This window comes from Notamacropus eugenii, chromosome 6 (assembly GCF_028372415.1).
Source record: "Notamacropus eugenii isolate mMacEug1 chromosome 6, mMacEug1.pri_v2, whole genome shotgun sequence".
Taxonomy (NCBI): domain Eukaryota; kingdom Metazoa; phylum Chordata; class Mammalia; order Diprotodontia; family Macropodidae; genus Notamacropus; species Notamacropus eugenii.
The window spans coordinates 368,717,209-368,732,482 of record NC_092877.1 but is presented as its reverse complement, the minus strand read 5'-3'; the positions used below and the strand labels follow the sequence as shown (position 1 = coordinate 368,732,482).

The following is a 15,274-nucleotide window of genomic DNA, read 5'->3' as shown; positions in this document are numbered from 1 at the left end:
ATCCCACCAACTACCCAGATACTGAAAAAAGTTTCAAGAGTTACAAACATTGTCTTTCCCTGTAGGAATGTAAATAGTTCAACTTTAGTAAGTCCCTTATGACTTCTCTTTGCTGTTTACCTTTTCATGCTTCTCTTCATTCTTGTGTTTGAAAGTCAAATTTTCTGTTCAGCTCTGGTCTTTTCATCAAGAATGCTTGAAAGTCCTCTATTTCATTGAAAGACCATTTTTTCCCCTGAAGCATTATACTCAGTTTTGCTGGGTAGGTGATTCTTGGTTTTAGTCCTAGTTCCTTTGACTTCTGGAATATCATATTCCATGCCCTTTGATCCCTTAATGTAGAAGCCACTAGATCTTGTCTTATCCTGATTATACTTCCACAATACTTGAATTGTTTCTTTCTAGCTGCTTGCAATATTTTCTCCTTGACCAGGGAACTCTGGAATTTGGCCACAATGTTCCTAGGAGTTTCTCTTTTTGGATCTCTTTCAGGCGGTGATCGGCGGATTCTTTCAATATTTATTTTGCCCCCTGGTTCTAAAATATCAGGGCAGTTTTCCTTGATAATGTCATGAAAGATGATGTCTAGGCTCTTTTTTTGATCAAGGCTTTCAGGTAGCCCCATAATTTTTAAATTGTCTCTCCTGGATCTATTTTCCAGGTCAGTTGTTTTTCCAATGAGATATTTCACATTATCTTCCATTTTTTCACTCTTTTGGTTTTGTTTTGTGATTTCTTGGTTACTCATAAAGTCACTAGCCTCTATCTGTTCCATTCTAATTTTGAAAGAAGTATTTTCTTCAGTGAGCTTTTGAACCTCCTTTTCCATTTGGCTAATTCTGCTTTTGAAAGCATTCTTCTCCTCATTGGCTTTTTGAACCTCTTTTGCCAATTGAGTTAGCCTGTTTTTCAAGGTGTTATTTTCTTCAGCATTTTTTTGGATCTCCTTTAGCAAAGTGTTAACCCCCTTTTCATGCTTTTCTTGCATCTCTTTCATTTCTCTTCCCAATTTTTCCTCCACCTCTCTTACTGTATTTTCAAAATCTTTTTTGAGCTCTTTCATGGCCTGAGCCCACTGAATATTTTTTTGGATGTTTGGGATACAGAAGCCTTGACTTTTATGTCTTTCCCTGATGGTAAGCATTGTTCTTCCTCACCCTGAAAGGATGGGAGAAGATATCTGTTCACCAAGAAAGTAACCTTCTATAGTTTTATTTTTTTTCCCTTTTTTGGGCATTTTTCCCAACCATTTACTTAACTTTTGGGTCCTTTGTCAAGAGTAGGGTATACTCCGGGAATCTGTAAGATATCAGTTCCTCCAAGGTGGCACAATCAAGCATGTACTGGTCTAGGCACAGAGAAGGATTTTTGTGCCCAGAATCTTAGCAGTTACCTCTCCCCAGCCACCTGGCCTCCAGTTCTGCCAAGTCAGCACTGGGGACTGATTTTCAGATAAGCTGGATGGGCAGGGCTGCCATTCAATGTGAGAAAAAGACCAGCTCCCCCAGGGCTTCCACACAGGCCGAGGCAAGACTCAGCTCCTCTGTGCCCCCAGGGTTTTTACGCTCCAACAATGAATCCAGCTGGTGTGCCTGCCAATGTCGCCTCTGCAGTGGCTGCCTAAGGCCAGAGCTATGGAAGGCCCTTCTCCCTTCCTGGCCAGATGAAAAAACCCCATCACTGACCTTTGGCACCTGTGGGTTGAGGGATCTGGGAACCCGCTGTTGCTGGGACTGGGGATTCCACGACTGGGGATTCCACCCCCAAGAGCTGTTCACTGAGCTGTGCACTGTGGCCAAGGCTGGGCTGGGCTGGGCTCTGCTCTGGGTCAGGTGCAATAGATGTTTCCCGTGGGCCTTTCAGGTCACTCTACGCTGGAAATCTCCTCCACTCTGTTGTTCTCCACTTCTGCTGCTCCAGAATTTGTTGAGAGTCCCTCTCTCCAGATATTTTATGGGCTGTGTGGGGAGAGCCTCCGTATCTGTGTCTTTCTACTCTGCCATCTTGGCTCCGCCACCTCCATCCTCTGATTTTTATTGGGAAAGCTCCCTCTTGCAAAACATGGGAACAGGTCTGTGATTTAGGGTCTTAGAGAATCGCCTGGGGCAGTGGGAGGTTATATGACTTGCTCAAGGTCACACAGCCTGACCTGTCAAAGGTGAGACTTGACCCTAGGTCTACCTCTTAATGACGCCCTTTGTTTAGGATAATTAACAGTATACTAGTGCACATTTTGGAGACATCTAGGTGGTGCAGTGGATAGAGCTCTGGGCCTAGAATCAGGAAGACTTATCTTCCTGAGTTCCAATCTGGCCTCAGATACTTATTACTTGCGTGACCTTGGCCAAGTCACTTGATCCTGTTTGCCTCAGTTTCCTCATCCATAAAATGAGCTGGAGAAGGAAATGGCAAACCACTCTAGCATCTCTGCCAAGAAAACCCCAAATGGGGTCACAAAGAGTTGGACATGACTGAACAACAACAGTCCACATTCACATATTACTTTCAGTGTTTCCTGCTAGATTTGAGGAAATTCAAAACTCCTCTGGGCTTTGGTTGCATCCTAGAGAAAATGAAAGGGTTAGACTGGACAATCTCTAGGGTTCTTTCTAGCTCAAAATTCTGTAATCCTATGGAACTAGACTCCTGACTCCTCTGGAACAAGTGAGGAGAAATGAATGCCATGTAGCCCTATTGGAAGAATGAAGTAAAAACTCTTCCCATCACTATCTCCCTGAAAAAAAAGGTGGAGAGAGCCATAGGGAAAGTGGCGGAGAGGTCTTCTATCTTTCATAAAGGCTCAAAAGCTCTTCCGAGGTCATCCACGACCAGCAGACCTTCTTTGGTCAGAGCTACCTCTCCCTGAAGACCCATAACACAAAGATAATAATAAAAGCAATCATTTGAGGCTGATGGGGTCCATCACATACAGCAGCAAGCAAGCACGAAATCCAGAAACAAACATTCATTAAACACCTACTTTCCAACAGTGTGAGATACAAGGACAAAAACCAAAGAGCCTCTGCCCTCAAGAAGCTAAAGTTTTATTGAGGGATAAAATCTGTACACATATATATCAGTCTTGTGTGTGTGTATATATACACATATATTGTAAATAATTATTATACATCTTATAAACAAAATTCATTAAACATATATGAAGTAAATTCAAGACACTTATAGGGAAGAGACACACACAGCTGAGGGCAAGAGGGAAGAATCTCATTTGGTCCTTGTAAGGCCATGTTGTGGTTGCCATTCTTATCCCATCACACAGATGAGGAAACTGTGGCCAGGGGGAGGTTTCATGATTTGATCAAAGCAGATTAATATTTATAAACCTTAAACCACAATATACATGCTCACCATTACGGTTCTGCAGTTGTCACCATTATTACCAAGGGTCATACAGCTAGTATCAGATTCAAACCCGGGTCTTCCTGACTCTAGGTCCAGGGCTCTCTCCATCAGGCCACACTGCCTCCTTCACACATATCCTGTGTAATTAGTTCAGAGGGAAGGAGGAATTTAGGGCAGATGGAAGTTTTAAAAACTGGTAGAGTATGTCGTTTCTCAGGAACCAAATGCTGAAGAGAATGATTAAGACCCTTTCAACTTTGCAATTGGACAATTCAAAGACCCCGCCCCTGCCAGAGCTTAGAGGACCCTTAATGGTCATGGTCCGGCTCCCTCCTTTTAACAGATGTGGAAACAGAGGTCCAATTCTCCTCAAGATTTTTTTGGGAAAACCCTTCTATATTTCCATCACTATAAGTTGATCACAGTATATTCTTTTTTCTTTTTCTTAAGACAAAAGAATGGACTAGATAAACCTTTAAGGACCTTTTCAACCCTGCAACTGTAGAATCTGAATGATATTTATAAATGATATTGTGTTGGCGCTATGAACGTGATTTTTTTCTTTTAGCAATGCTGTCCTCTTGTGGCCTCAGTGATTAGAGCATGTGGAAAATCCTTGACTCATACCATAGCAAAATAACACCAGGAAATACGCTGTGAAATGTTCAAAAGAGACCATATTCACAGGGTCACAAGATTGTAAGGGACTCCAGAAGTCTTCTAGCCCAAGCCAATATGCACTATGATTATAGTTAGTGTTATTATAGCATTCCATATAATTATCTCATTTGATCCTCACAACCTTGTGAGGTAGGTGCTGTCATTATTCCTATTTTACAGATAAGGAAACTAAGGCATAGAGAAAGAGGTCAGATAACTTGCCCAGGGTCACAGAATTAGAAAGTGCCTGAGCAAGATTTGAACTCAGGACATCCCAAGTCCAGTACCCTCTATCATCTACCTAAAGTCTCCCTAAGGAAGGGCCTCCCAAGGCAACCCATTCCTCATTGGATAAATAGTCATTCAGTTCTCACTGATGGGAATCTCAAGTTTCTAAATGACAGTGTCTCTGTTCTCAGAGGTGCCACACCTTAGAGTGGAAAGGTCTGGACTTAGAGCAGGAAGCTGAATTTGGAAAAGGAAGTTTGACTTGGCCATTTACCCAGGTGACCTTGAACAAGTCACTTCTCTGGGGTTCAAAGCCGTCATCTATAAGTTGAAGGATATTGAGCTCAATGACCTTTAACATTCCTGCCCCAAACTTGCCATGTTTCTGGCCCCAGGTTTAGAGAAGAAAAAAAAATGGTGTGATCTCTCAGATTGAGAGATGGCAGCCAGGTAATGGGCGACCAAGTGGTCTGAGCTGTTGGGTGTGTGCCTTTGGAGAGCATATGTCTGCTGAGGCAGCTTGGGGGCACAGTGGCTGGGGAGCTGAAATACTTGTAAAGTGCTTGGCAAACCTTTGATTCCTTCATAAAAGTCAGCTGTGATTATGATGACTGTGATGCTGAGTCCCAGAGAGAGGACATGACTTGTCCAAAGTCACACAGCTAATTAATGACTGAGCCTGAATGAGAACCATAGATCTAGAGTTAAAGGGTCCTCCTCAGGCACTTTACAAATGAGGAAACTGAGGCTCAGGATGGATAAGTGTCTTGCCTAAGATTATACAGGTAGTTAAGCTTCAGAGGAGAGAATCCAACCCATACCATCGGACTCCAAAACTCCATGTTCTTTCCATAGAACCGTGCTTTTGACCTCCTGGCCCATGATCCAGCATTCACTTCCTAAATTTCAATCTTGTCAGAAAAAGCCTCTTTCTACATGAACTTATCTCCAATTGTATGTGAACAATCAGCAGGAAAAGAGACTTTGAAATAGGTACTTACACTGCTGTGCAGCATCCCCAAAACCCATCTTTAGGGAAAAAAGGACGACATGATGTGGAGCAGAGAGTGGTGACCCTGACATCAGGAGGCATGAGTTCAAATTCTGCCTCTATCGGTATAAGTTGTCAGATAATGGACAATATCTCAATATGCCTCAGTTTCTTTTCTGTACAATGAGTTTCAAATACTACCTCGAACACTTATAATCTATGTAACCTTAGGCAATTTGCTGAACTTCCTTGGCACTCAGTTTCTTCATCTGTAAGATGGGAGGAAAGGAGGGCTATATGGGCGTCCATGATCCCTTCTAACTCTAGACCTTGAACTTGCCCATGGTCACACAGTCAGAGGCAAAATTGGAACCCAGATCTTCCTGATTTCAATGCTGATCTTCTATCCCTCATGCTAAACTACCTCTTGCTATATACATAGTAGGGATGTAATAAATTCACCTCAGTAACTACCTCTTTAAACCCTCAGTGTTTGTTGATTAATTGAATTTCCAACCCTTGACAGTTCCTAAGTAGCCTGACATCAAGGGAGCATGCCTTGTTTGACCTACTTTGAGAAAGAATTCCAACCCAGTTTGCAACTTGTGGCCAAATTAAAAGTGAGACACCCCAAGGCCTCCAGTCCTGCAGGAGCGTATCCCACATGGCTGGTTGCGTTATGCTTAGCTCAGCTAAAGAATTTTAGGAAGCAAACTCATTTTCCTACTCAAACAGCATGGAATCAGCAGACCCTGGCAAACCTGGACCACGTCCATCATACAATTCCCAGTGAAATCAATTACTAGGAAGTTTGAGAGAAAAGTTTGGTTCAAAGAAAAGCAGAGTAGTCCCTGACATCCCACGCAGAGAAGGATGGAAAGGGGAAATCTCCATGTAGTGGCTTGTTCCACATCAACGTGTACCATTTCGAAAAATATCATTGGATCAAAGTCACTGGAGAGCTAGTATATTAGATAGCCACAATGGCCCAAAAAGGTGGTTCCTGCTATCAAGGATTTATACTTGAAGAATAAATATGGAAGAGATAGGAGTCTTAATTTCCTCATCTGTAAAGGGATGGAATTGGTCTACAGTGACTTCTTTTCCCATTCTAAATATTGATCCCAGATTCCTTCTCTCTAGAGTGACTGTTACTAATTTTATTTCCAACTGTTTAATGCCATATCCAGGGAACATAGATAGAGAGCTCTGTACATGAAGTCAGAAGACCTAGTTTGCAGTCTTGACTCTGCTACAGATAGCCGGATGACTTTGACCAAGTTGCCATATGCTCCAGCTGTGGGTATGAGTCCCTGCTCTATCCTTGACATTAGTGTGTGACTGCAGTGAAGTGAAATAATCTCCCTGGAGTCCAGTTTTCACATATGTAAAAATAGGAGTAATAATACCCACACTATCTGTCTCTTGGGGTCATTGTAAGGAAAGTACATTATGACTCTATAAAGCCATGTATTCAATTCAATTCAGTTCGACCAGGATTTATTTGGCTACTACTATGTATGCCAAGCCTATTGCTAAGAGTTGGGGATACAAAGGAGAAAAATCAAACAATTCCCATCCTTAGGAAGCTTATGTTCTACTGTGAAGAAATAACACATACACAGGTAAGTATATGCAGAATAAATACAAGTAATTTTAGATTGGTCCAACAGGAGGGGCCCAAGCGAGGGCCAGGACAGGTCTCCTGCTGGAGGTGCTACCATGCTATGCTTTGAAAATGATGCCTGGTTCATTGATATAAGTGGGATGTATTGTTAGCACCATCATCTAGTCTTGACAAATGTGGGCCTTGGTTTGTCCATCAAGGCCCCTTCCATTTTTAACTATTCTGCTCCTGTGCACCTCCAAATAAGAACTTTATTTTACCTTGCCTTCGAGACGTCAAACAATGCCATTCCATTAAACTTTGATTATTACAAGATCTCAGATTTAGAGCAGGAAGGGACCTCAGAAGCTACAGTTTTATAATGCTAGTGGGGATGAGAGAAAAAGCTTTGGTAACTGAAACTGAGAAGAATAAAATCTCACAGTGTGCATATGTGTTTGCTCTTTCATAGAAATTGTCCGGGCAATGACCCATGTGATAAACCAGGGAATGGCCATGTACTGGGGCACATCAAGGTGGAGCGCCATGGAGATTATGGTAATTTGACTTCTTCTTTGAAAGAACCATTAAGTTTATTTTTTTTAAAAATCTATTATCCTATGCAAATCACCTGCTGAAATCTGAATGTGAATTTGGAAATGATTTGCATCTTCTATCTATGTGGGTACACTCCTGGTGTGGGAATTCCTTCTGCCATTGCAGGAAGCTCTCCATTCCATCTAAGACATAGTAAGTGGATAGATCTCTGCCTGAAGCATATAGAGGTTCGATGACCATTTCAAGATTAGCCAGTAAGTGTCCAAGCAGGATACCAAGACCTGTTTGTTACAATACACTGCCATCAAAATCAAGTTTAAAAGCTGAAAATTACAATATCTCAAGCAGCTAATTCTATCATGATTCAGCATCAGGGAAAGGTTTGTTTCTTACAGCTAACCTTATTACAGAGGGCATAATGAAAAAGGAAGGTCCTAAAGCACAGGAAGCCCAGTCTGTCTGTTATGGCTAAATGGCAGTAACAAGAACCATACATACAAGCATCATTGATCCTTGTTAGCAAAAGGCTAACGGGAGTATTGGGGCTCACAGGGTGCAGGAGTACAGTGTTATGAGTTTTTAAAAAATAAACATATATGGTATTATGTAATACCATAAAATATATAATATAATATAATATAATATATACAATATAATATAATACCATAAAAAGCTGGTGTAGTCACTTCCAGCCAGTGACGTGTGTGTAATCCCTGAAAGAAAGAACTGTATCTTACAAGTTTTAGGGAAAGCCATAACTGCTGTTTGTCTGGTCTTGACTAAATTCATTTTTAGACTTCAAACTATGACAATCAGTCTGGGCTCTTTGTTCAATCAAGTATGGAAGACAGACCCAACAAAAGACCATCCTGTCCATGCTGTGGAAAATGGGCATGGCTGTTCTGTCCATGTCAAAAAAGACCCCTGGCCCTAACTACAGAGTATGTGATGCTGCTAACGGAAGCTTGCTGCTACACCACTTCTGTTTTCAAAGAAAACTCCATCAACAGCCCCCTTTTCTCTCATCTATTTGTCTGTCTGTCTTTCTGTCTTTGTATCTCTATCTCTCTGTCTCTTTCTGTCTCTGTCTGTCTGCCTCTCTTTCTCACATACACACACACACACATACACATACACACACACATGAACTTTCCTACATGTACAATGTGTTTATTCATACATACATATTGTGATTTCCTCGTGTGGTAAACTCCACATGTAGGTACTCCTTTCACCAATGATAGAAAGATCCCTTTCTTCTGTTCCTTATAGTCCTAGAGAGTTTCCTGGGGAATTGGAGGCTCAGTGACTTTCCCAGGGTAACAAAACACAGAGGTGCCAGAGGCGGGACTAGTACAAGTCTGCCTGACTCCAAGACAGGCCCTCTGTACTTGGCATCATTCATATACAGCTCATAATCAATGTAAGTAGATGAGCATGCGGTCTGACTGTGGTGACCAAAAGAGAAGTTCTGTTGAATGCTTTGAAGACTCCATTATGATTGTGGTGGCATCCTGGAGAGTCTCATTTTCCTGAGTTCTTTTATGCAAGAATTCCCAAAAGATAAGCACCAAGTTTGCTTTCTGATAGTTTCATGTGGTCTCTCCCTATTTATGACCTGCTATGCCTGGTTCAGTTAATATATGCTTCATGTGTTGGAAGGAAGAGCTAAAGTCAGAGGACCTGGGTTCAAATTCTAGTTCTGCTATCTATGACATCTATGGTTGAGTGAGGTCAAGTTTTTCCACCTCTATGAGCCTTAGTTATTAATCTGTAAAATCTGAATTTGGACTAGCTGACCTTTAAGGTCCAGCTCTAAAGCCATGACCCTTTCCCCTCTGTCTGATGTCGTCTTCTGGCCAGATGTTCAGCTATAGACTTCTCACCTGAGCAAATGGTCTTAATGGTTTGGTAATTCTACATTTACATACATGGCAATTATTGGTAATTCTACATTTCCAACAGTAAACAAAATCTCACAAATTCTCAGAATCACACATAGGCTCAAATTAACACCATTAATATTACTGGCTATTTATTAACAATTTAACAAACAACACAAAGATATGTCTAAATATTTCAACAATGTATTTCACTAAGAAAATTAATTCATGGCTGTAGAGTTAGCTCTAACCATCAGCTGTGACTGCAGGCTGCAAACATGGTCTTACCATTGGACTCTTGTCAGTATGGCAGTCAAAACCTCTTCTCAAGCATTCGTTTCACAATGTTTCATCTCAAGATAAGAGTTAAAATCTGTGCTCTCAGAAAAAGTCTCTTCATTCTCTCTTAAAGATGCCATCTAATGAAGTCTCTCAAATAAAGAAGGTCCCTTTCTCAGTGCTTTTTCTCTGTTCTGAAACAATCTCTCTCAGCTCTGAAAGTAAAATCTCTAGATGAGAGTTAAAATGACTTTCTCCAAAGATCCTATTCCCTTGTCAAGATACAATAACAATATCCATGCTTTCTGTGGGAAGGAGTGTTGAAGCTCAGATTACACTCTCGACCTGTAGTAATAATATTGATAGATCTAGTACCAACACATGGTATCTCACATAAAGTTAGACCCAATGATGGCTAACAGGTCAAACAACTGAGCCACAGTATTGTTTATTGTGGCAAGGTCATCGTTAACGGTGAGGTTCTGTCCTATTCCAATACCATCTATTAATTTTTTTTATATCGTTCGACTGACCTTTTATTCTGGATTATGACAACCTCCGTTGACTCTCCACCCTCATGCTATTTCTACATTGGATTTTCCTAAACTGAACTTCAGACTTTCAAAAGTGTGATAAAGGGAACTTAGGAGTGACTCTGGATGCAAAGGATTTGGTTTTAAATCCTGCTTCTGATTCTTGCTCCCTGTGTGACAAGGGGCAAGTCACTTGAAATGTCTTTACCTTCCCTAGCCCAGATCTGTTTGTTTAAAACATAAACTGAGAGAGTTGGACAAGATAACTGCTAATGTCCCTTCCAGCTATGACCTGCAGACTCTTAGGAATTCATATTTTGAAAAACACCAATCAAAAAACAGTTTTATAGAAAATTACAAGCAGTTCACTTAAGTAGGATTCAAATATGCAGGTCATATGTGTTGGCAAAAATTTGGCTGGAAGTAAAAAGCATGTGATAAATCAGCTTATGTGATAGAGGTGGTTCCATTTAAATTTACATGTGGAAATCACTGGCAATGGAGTACCACTTTTCAGTTTTCATCACTGAGAAAGTAAGGGAATCATTAGGAACTGGACTTTCCATTGTGAAGCTGAGGAGTTGGCTCCTGACAGAATATTGCAAAGTATGTCCAGTTTACAAGAATTTCATGTAATATAAACCTTGGGAGGAAACTCAGAGATTGTCCAATTCCTGCGCTTATTTAAAGAAAAAGTAATAAAGGGAATATCAAAGAAGTGGATGTAATTGTTTGGGTTCATACCTCTAGTTTGTGGAAGAAAGAGGATTAGAACTCATTTGGACAACCCATTAGAAATTAGAACTGACACCATGAAGTAAATAATAATTTCATGAAAAACCAGTATTATTTGTCATAAGAGAGGACAATAGGGACAGTTTCAAAGAAGCCTGGGAAGATTTACTGATAAACTGATAAAGAGCTCATTGATCAGAACCAGAAGAACAATGATAATATAAAGGAAAAAGGAAAACTTTGAAAGATTTAAGAACACTGATCACAGTAACTACCAACCATGATCCCAGAGGAAGGATGAGGAAGGATGCTCCCCACCTCTGGACAGAGGTCGAGGGCTCAGGGTGCAGGATACAACCAGTTGGATATGACCAATGTGCACATGTGTTTTGCTTTGCTCATACAAGTTTGTTACAATGATTTTGCTTTTCTTTTTTTCCCCAGTGTTGGGGGAGGTAGAAAGAAAGATAAGAAGGAAGAAAGATACCCTGCCCCTCACACCCAAAGGAAAACAGAAAGAAGTCCAAAATCACAGATAAGCAGGATACCTTAGGAAGTTAGGTGTTGAATTTATTATATATTCTAAAAAGCAAGTTGTACAATGTAAATGAAAATGATCATTTATTTAATGTTTTATTTGATATCAAGGAAATTCAGGATAAAAAGGGAAAATCAATAATAAAGAAGTCTGGTTATAATTTCCTTTCCTAATTTCTTGTCAAGTGGTTGTTTGAGACATTTTATCCTGCTTTAAAAGACATGACTTCTTGAAACTGTGTGCAGATCAAAACAAAGGACATTTGGAAAAGATTTCATATAAAACCTCATTAAGTCAGCCTGCACTAATTTAGGATTTCAGAGACTTTGAACAGGAGTTAGGCAGTTTTGGACTAAATATGGAAAAGGATTTGCTGAGGAAATCAATACTACAGAGGATTTCCAAAAGACTGGTATAAATGGGTAGGGTCAGATAGATACATGTCACAGTTCAGTTTCTGATACACCGTGCCTGTGTAACTCTGGGGAAGTCACTGAACCTCTCTGTGCCCAAAGTTGTTCTATAAGACTGGAACCTGTGCAGAAGGTGCTACTGCAGGGATAAAAGATGCACCTTACATGGAGCTTATTTGACCAACAGAATCACAGGCCTAATCAAAGTCAACAAAACTAAGCAGGTTTTCTAGAAAGAAGCTTGAAGTTAAGAGAATCAGGTATTTGCAAGTATTGGGAAAAAAACACCTCTTGACTATCAGTGGTTAATCCTGTTTATGTACCATGATTATCTATTCATTAGCACCTTAACTAAAGCAGGCTTCCAAATGACTTTTATTAGTCGACACTTGGATATTTCAATCCCAGTTTCAGAAGTGAAATTTTATTTTCTCTTAAAAAATATCTGTCTTCTTATTCTGTATTCCATAATTTTATTTTACTAATTCTATTTTTTCCTGAGTATAAATTTATGAGGCTTTTAACTATTTGTTTATCTCCAGTAATTGACAAGAATACAGGAAACCATGAATGATTTTGGTAGTGAAGAAATTGTCATAGGATCATTGATTTCAATGGGGAAGGGACCTTAAAGATTATCTAATCCAAGGATTCTTAATCTTTTTGTGTGCCATTGACCCCACTGGCAACCTAGTGAAGCCTCCTCAGACTAATGTTTTTAGATGCATAAAATCCCTAGGATTACAAAGAAAACCAATTAGATTAAATACAGGCATCAGTATACTTTAAAAACATGTTCACATTCCTGAGGTTAAAAATCCCTGAAGTAGTCCAGTCTCTTCCTTTCAAGGATGAAGAAACTGAGGCCCAGACAGATCAAATGACTTGTTCATGATCATGCGGTCTATCCCGATTTAACATGAATATATATATATATATTATAATGGTTCTATCAGACTTTTTCTTTTTTTGTAGGAAGCCTACTCCGTAGCAAGACAATTCAACATGATTCCACCGGTATGTGAACAAGCCGAGTATCATCTTTTCCAAAGAGAGAAGGTGGAGGTCCAATTGCCGGAACTCTACCACAAGATAGGTAACGTATAGAATGGAGCTCATTCATTCTCTCTCAGTCAAGAGGAGGCCAATGAGGTGGAAGCCATACACTCTATGAACATACAAAAGTATTATCAAGGTGCTTTCATAATTATTCTCCATTAAGAAAACAGGTCACAAAATCCATCTGGGCCAAGGAGTTTCACAGGGATAAAACAAGGCAACATTTTGTCTACAAAGGATTTGTGTTGGAAGCAAATCACCCTGTTAGTAACACTAAACACAATTCCTTGCATGCAGGAGACACGTCATAGATATTTGCTGAGTGAGTGAGTGAAACTCATTCTAAGAGTTACCAGACGCAGGCCAAAGTTTGTGCTTATTTTAGGTTAGAGCATGATAGGACTCAACATGTCTGGCTGTAAGTTTTTACGTGACTTGAAGCTTTTTTCACAGGGCAAAACATATGTGGATTTCTTTATTTTTGTATCTGAAAAACAGGAAGAAGCCATATTTATAGACTTGACATCAAGAAAAATAGTGCCTTACTATTTTCATTTTGTCCTTAACAATCTTTAGGTTTCCTTCAAATTCCTCAGTTCCTTCAATACTTATGTCAAAGACCACCTCCTACACAGGCACTTGCATGATCCCTCCAGCTTTGAGGAATTCCTTGCACATTTAGCATGGATTTCTTCTGTATTTACTTAAACATGTACCTGAGGTCTCCCTCAATAGAATGTAAGATTCTTGAGAACAGGGACATTCACTTTTGTCTTTGTCTCCCCATTATAAAGCAAAATGTCTGGAACATAGCAATTACTCAATACATGCTTGATTGATTGACAGAAAGCTTCATAAATAATCAACTGATTAGAAGATAGAATTTTCCTAAGCATGAAATCTCCCACAAAACAATCGAAGTTCCTCCAATAGAATACAAGCTTGACGGCTTTATTTTTTTATTTGATTTCCCCAGCCCCTAGAACAGTGCCTGATATGTAGTAGGACTTACTAACTGCTTGTTCATTGATTGATTACAATCAATAAAATTTGAAAAGTATGATTCTTTATATATCTGAGAATCATATAGAATTCAATGAGCTAAGAGATTTCAAGTGAACACATTTCAAGTATTTTATAAACAGTGTAGAAAATCTCTGTAAAGATATGAACTCACCTCAAGAAGCTTACGTTCTCTTGAAGGAGACATCAAGTACATGTTAAAATCCATGATAATTGTGGGAGAAAGTACTAGAACCTGGAGGGATTATCAAAGCGCTCATGTAGGAGGTGGTCTTTGACACAAGTGTGGCCATTTTAATGAAAGATATTTGCTCATGTTAAAGAGATTTGCCATAATGAAAATTGAGTAGCATATAAAGTTCTTGCTTTAAAGAGTTCCATTTAAAAGTCCACACTCTGATAATTTCCATAAGCTCAATTGCATATATTTTTTCCTGTAGGGGTTGGAGCAATGACCTGGTCCCCCCTTGCCTGTGGGATCATCTCAGGGAAATATGGCAATGGGGTGCCTGAAAGTTCCAGAGCATCACTCAAGGTATTTCCTATGACTTCTATGAAGGAAGCATTTCTTCTGATGGCCTGAGTTGGGGGTGGGGGGGCTAGAGGGGAGAAGAAGAGTCAAATGGCAGATGACAATGACTTTGCAGGTAGACATTGACGTTCAAGTTTCTGACTCTGCTAGGCACTTTCATCATAGGTCCTTAAAGGCATGGTTAGCTACTGCTTTGAGATCAGAGTTCTTAACATCTTTCAAAACTGTTTTCCTTGTGGTGGTGTTGTCATTATATACATTGTTTCATGGTTCTGCTCACTTCATGCTGTATCAGTTCATATTATCCAAGATTCTCTGAAATCTTCTTTTTTGCCATTTCTTATCCATTATATTTATTTACCACCATTTGTTCAGTCATTCCCCAATTGATGGGCATTCCCACTTAGGTTCTAGCTCTTTTGTTTTGTTTTTTTCTTTTCATCTCTCTTTCATGATCAGGAAGTTTATTTTGCTTCCAACTATTCTCTCCTTAATATTAGCTTCCCTTTAAGCCCTATCTCCAACCCTACTTTTTTCTCTTTTGAGCTTGATGTATTGCTAAATTTGGGGAGCACAGTGACATCTTTTGATGCTTGTAGTATGAAAAGTATATAAGTTTTTATTCGACTCTGTGACCCACTTGGGGTTTTCTTGGCAAAGATACTGGAGTTACTTGCTATTTCCTTCTCTAGCAGGCAATTTTCTACTGACAAAATGGACAGTTATGGCAAAATTATAGAATATTCTATGACCAGTGAACATCCAGCAAAGAAAGCTGAGGCCCCAGAGAGCCCGTACAAGGAACAAGTTAGCCCAGATTAACATGACTTTCTTTTTCAAGAGGATTACTCAAATGGTACATCTAAAGAATGCTTT

The 15,274-nt window shown here is 39.8% G+C and overlaps 1 protein-coding gene across 2 annotated transcripts in view; it reads left to right on the top strand.

Annotated features, from left to right (window-relative positions):
• KCNAB1 (potassium voltage-gated channel subfamily A regulatory beta subunit 1) overlaps positions 1 to 15,274 on the top strand; it is a 421,316-nt gene that overhangs the window by 384,082 nt on the left and 21,960 nt on the right. For both annotated transcript variants that reach the window (XM_072618659.1, XM_072618660.1), the window contains exons 9-11: positions 7,318 to 7,403; positions 12,760 to 12,880; positions 14,307 to 14,401. In XM_072618659.1, coding sequence (XP_072474760.1) covers positions 7,318 to 7,403; positions 12,760 to 12,880; positions 14,307 to 14,401 — 302 coding nt within the window. The remainder of the gene's footprint in view (positions 1 to 7,317; positions 7,404 to 12,759; positions 12,881 to 14,306; positions 14,402 to 15,274) is intronic.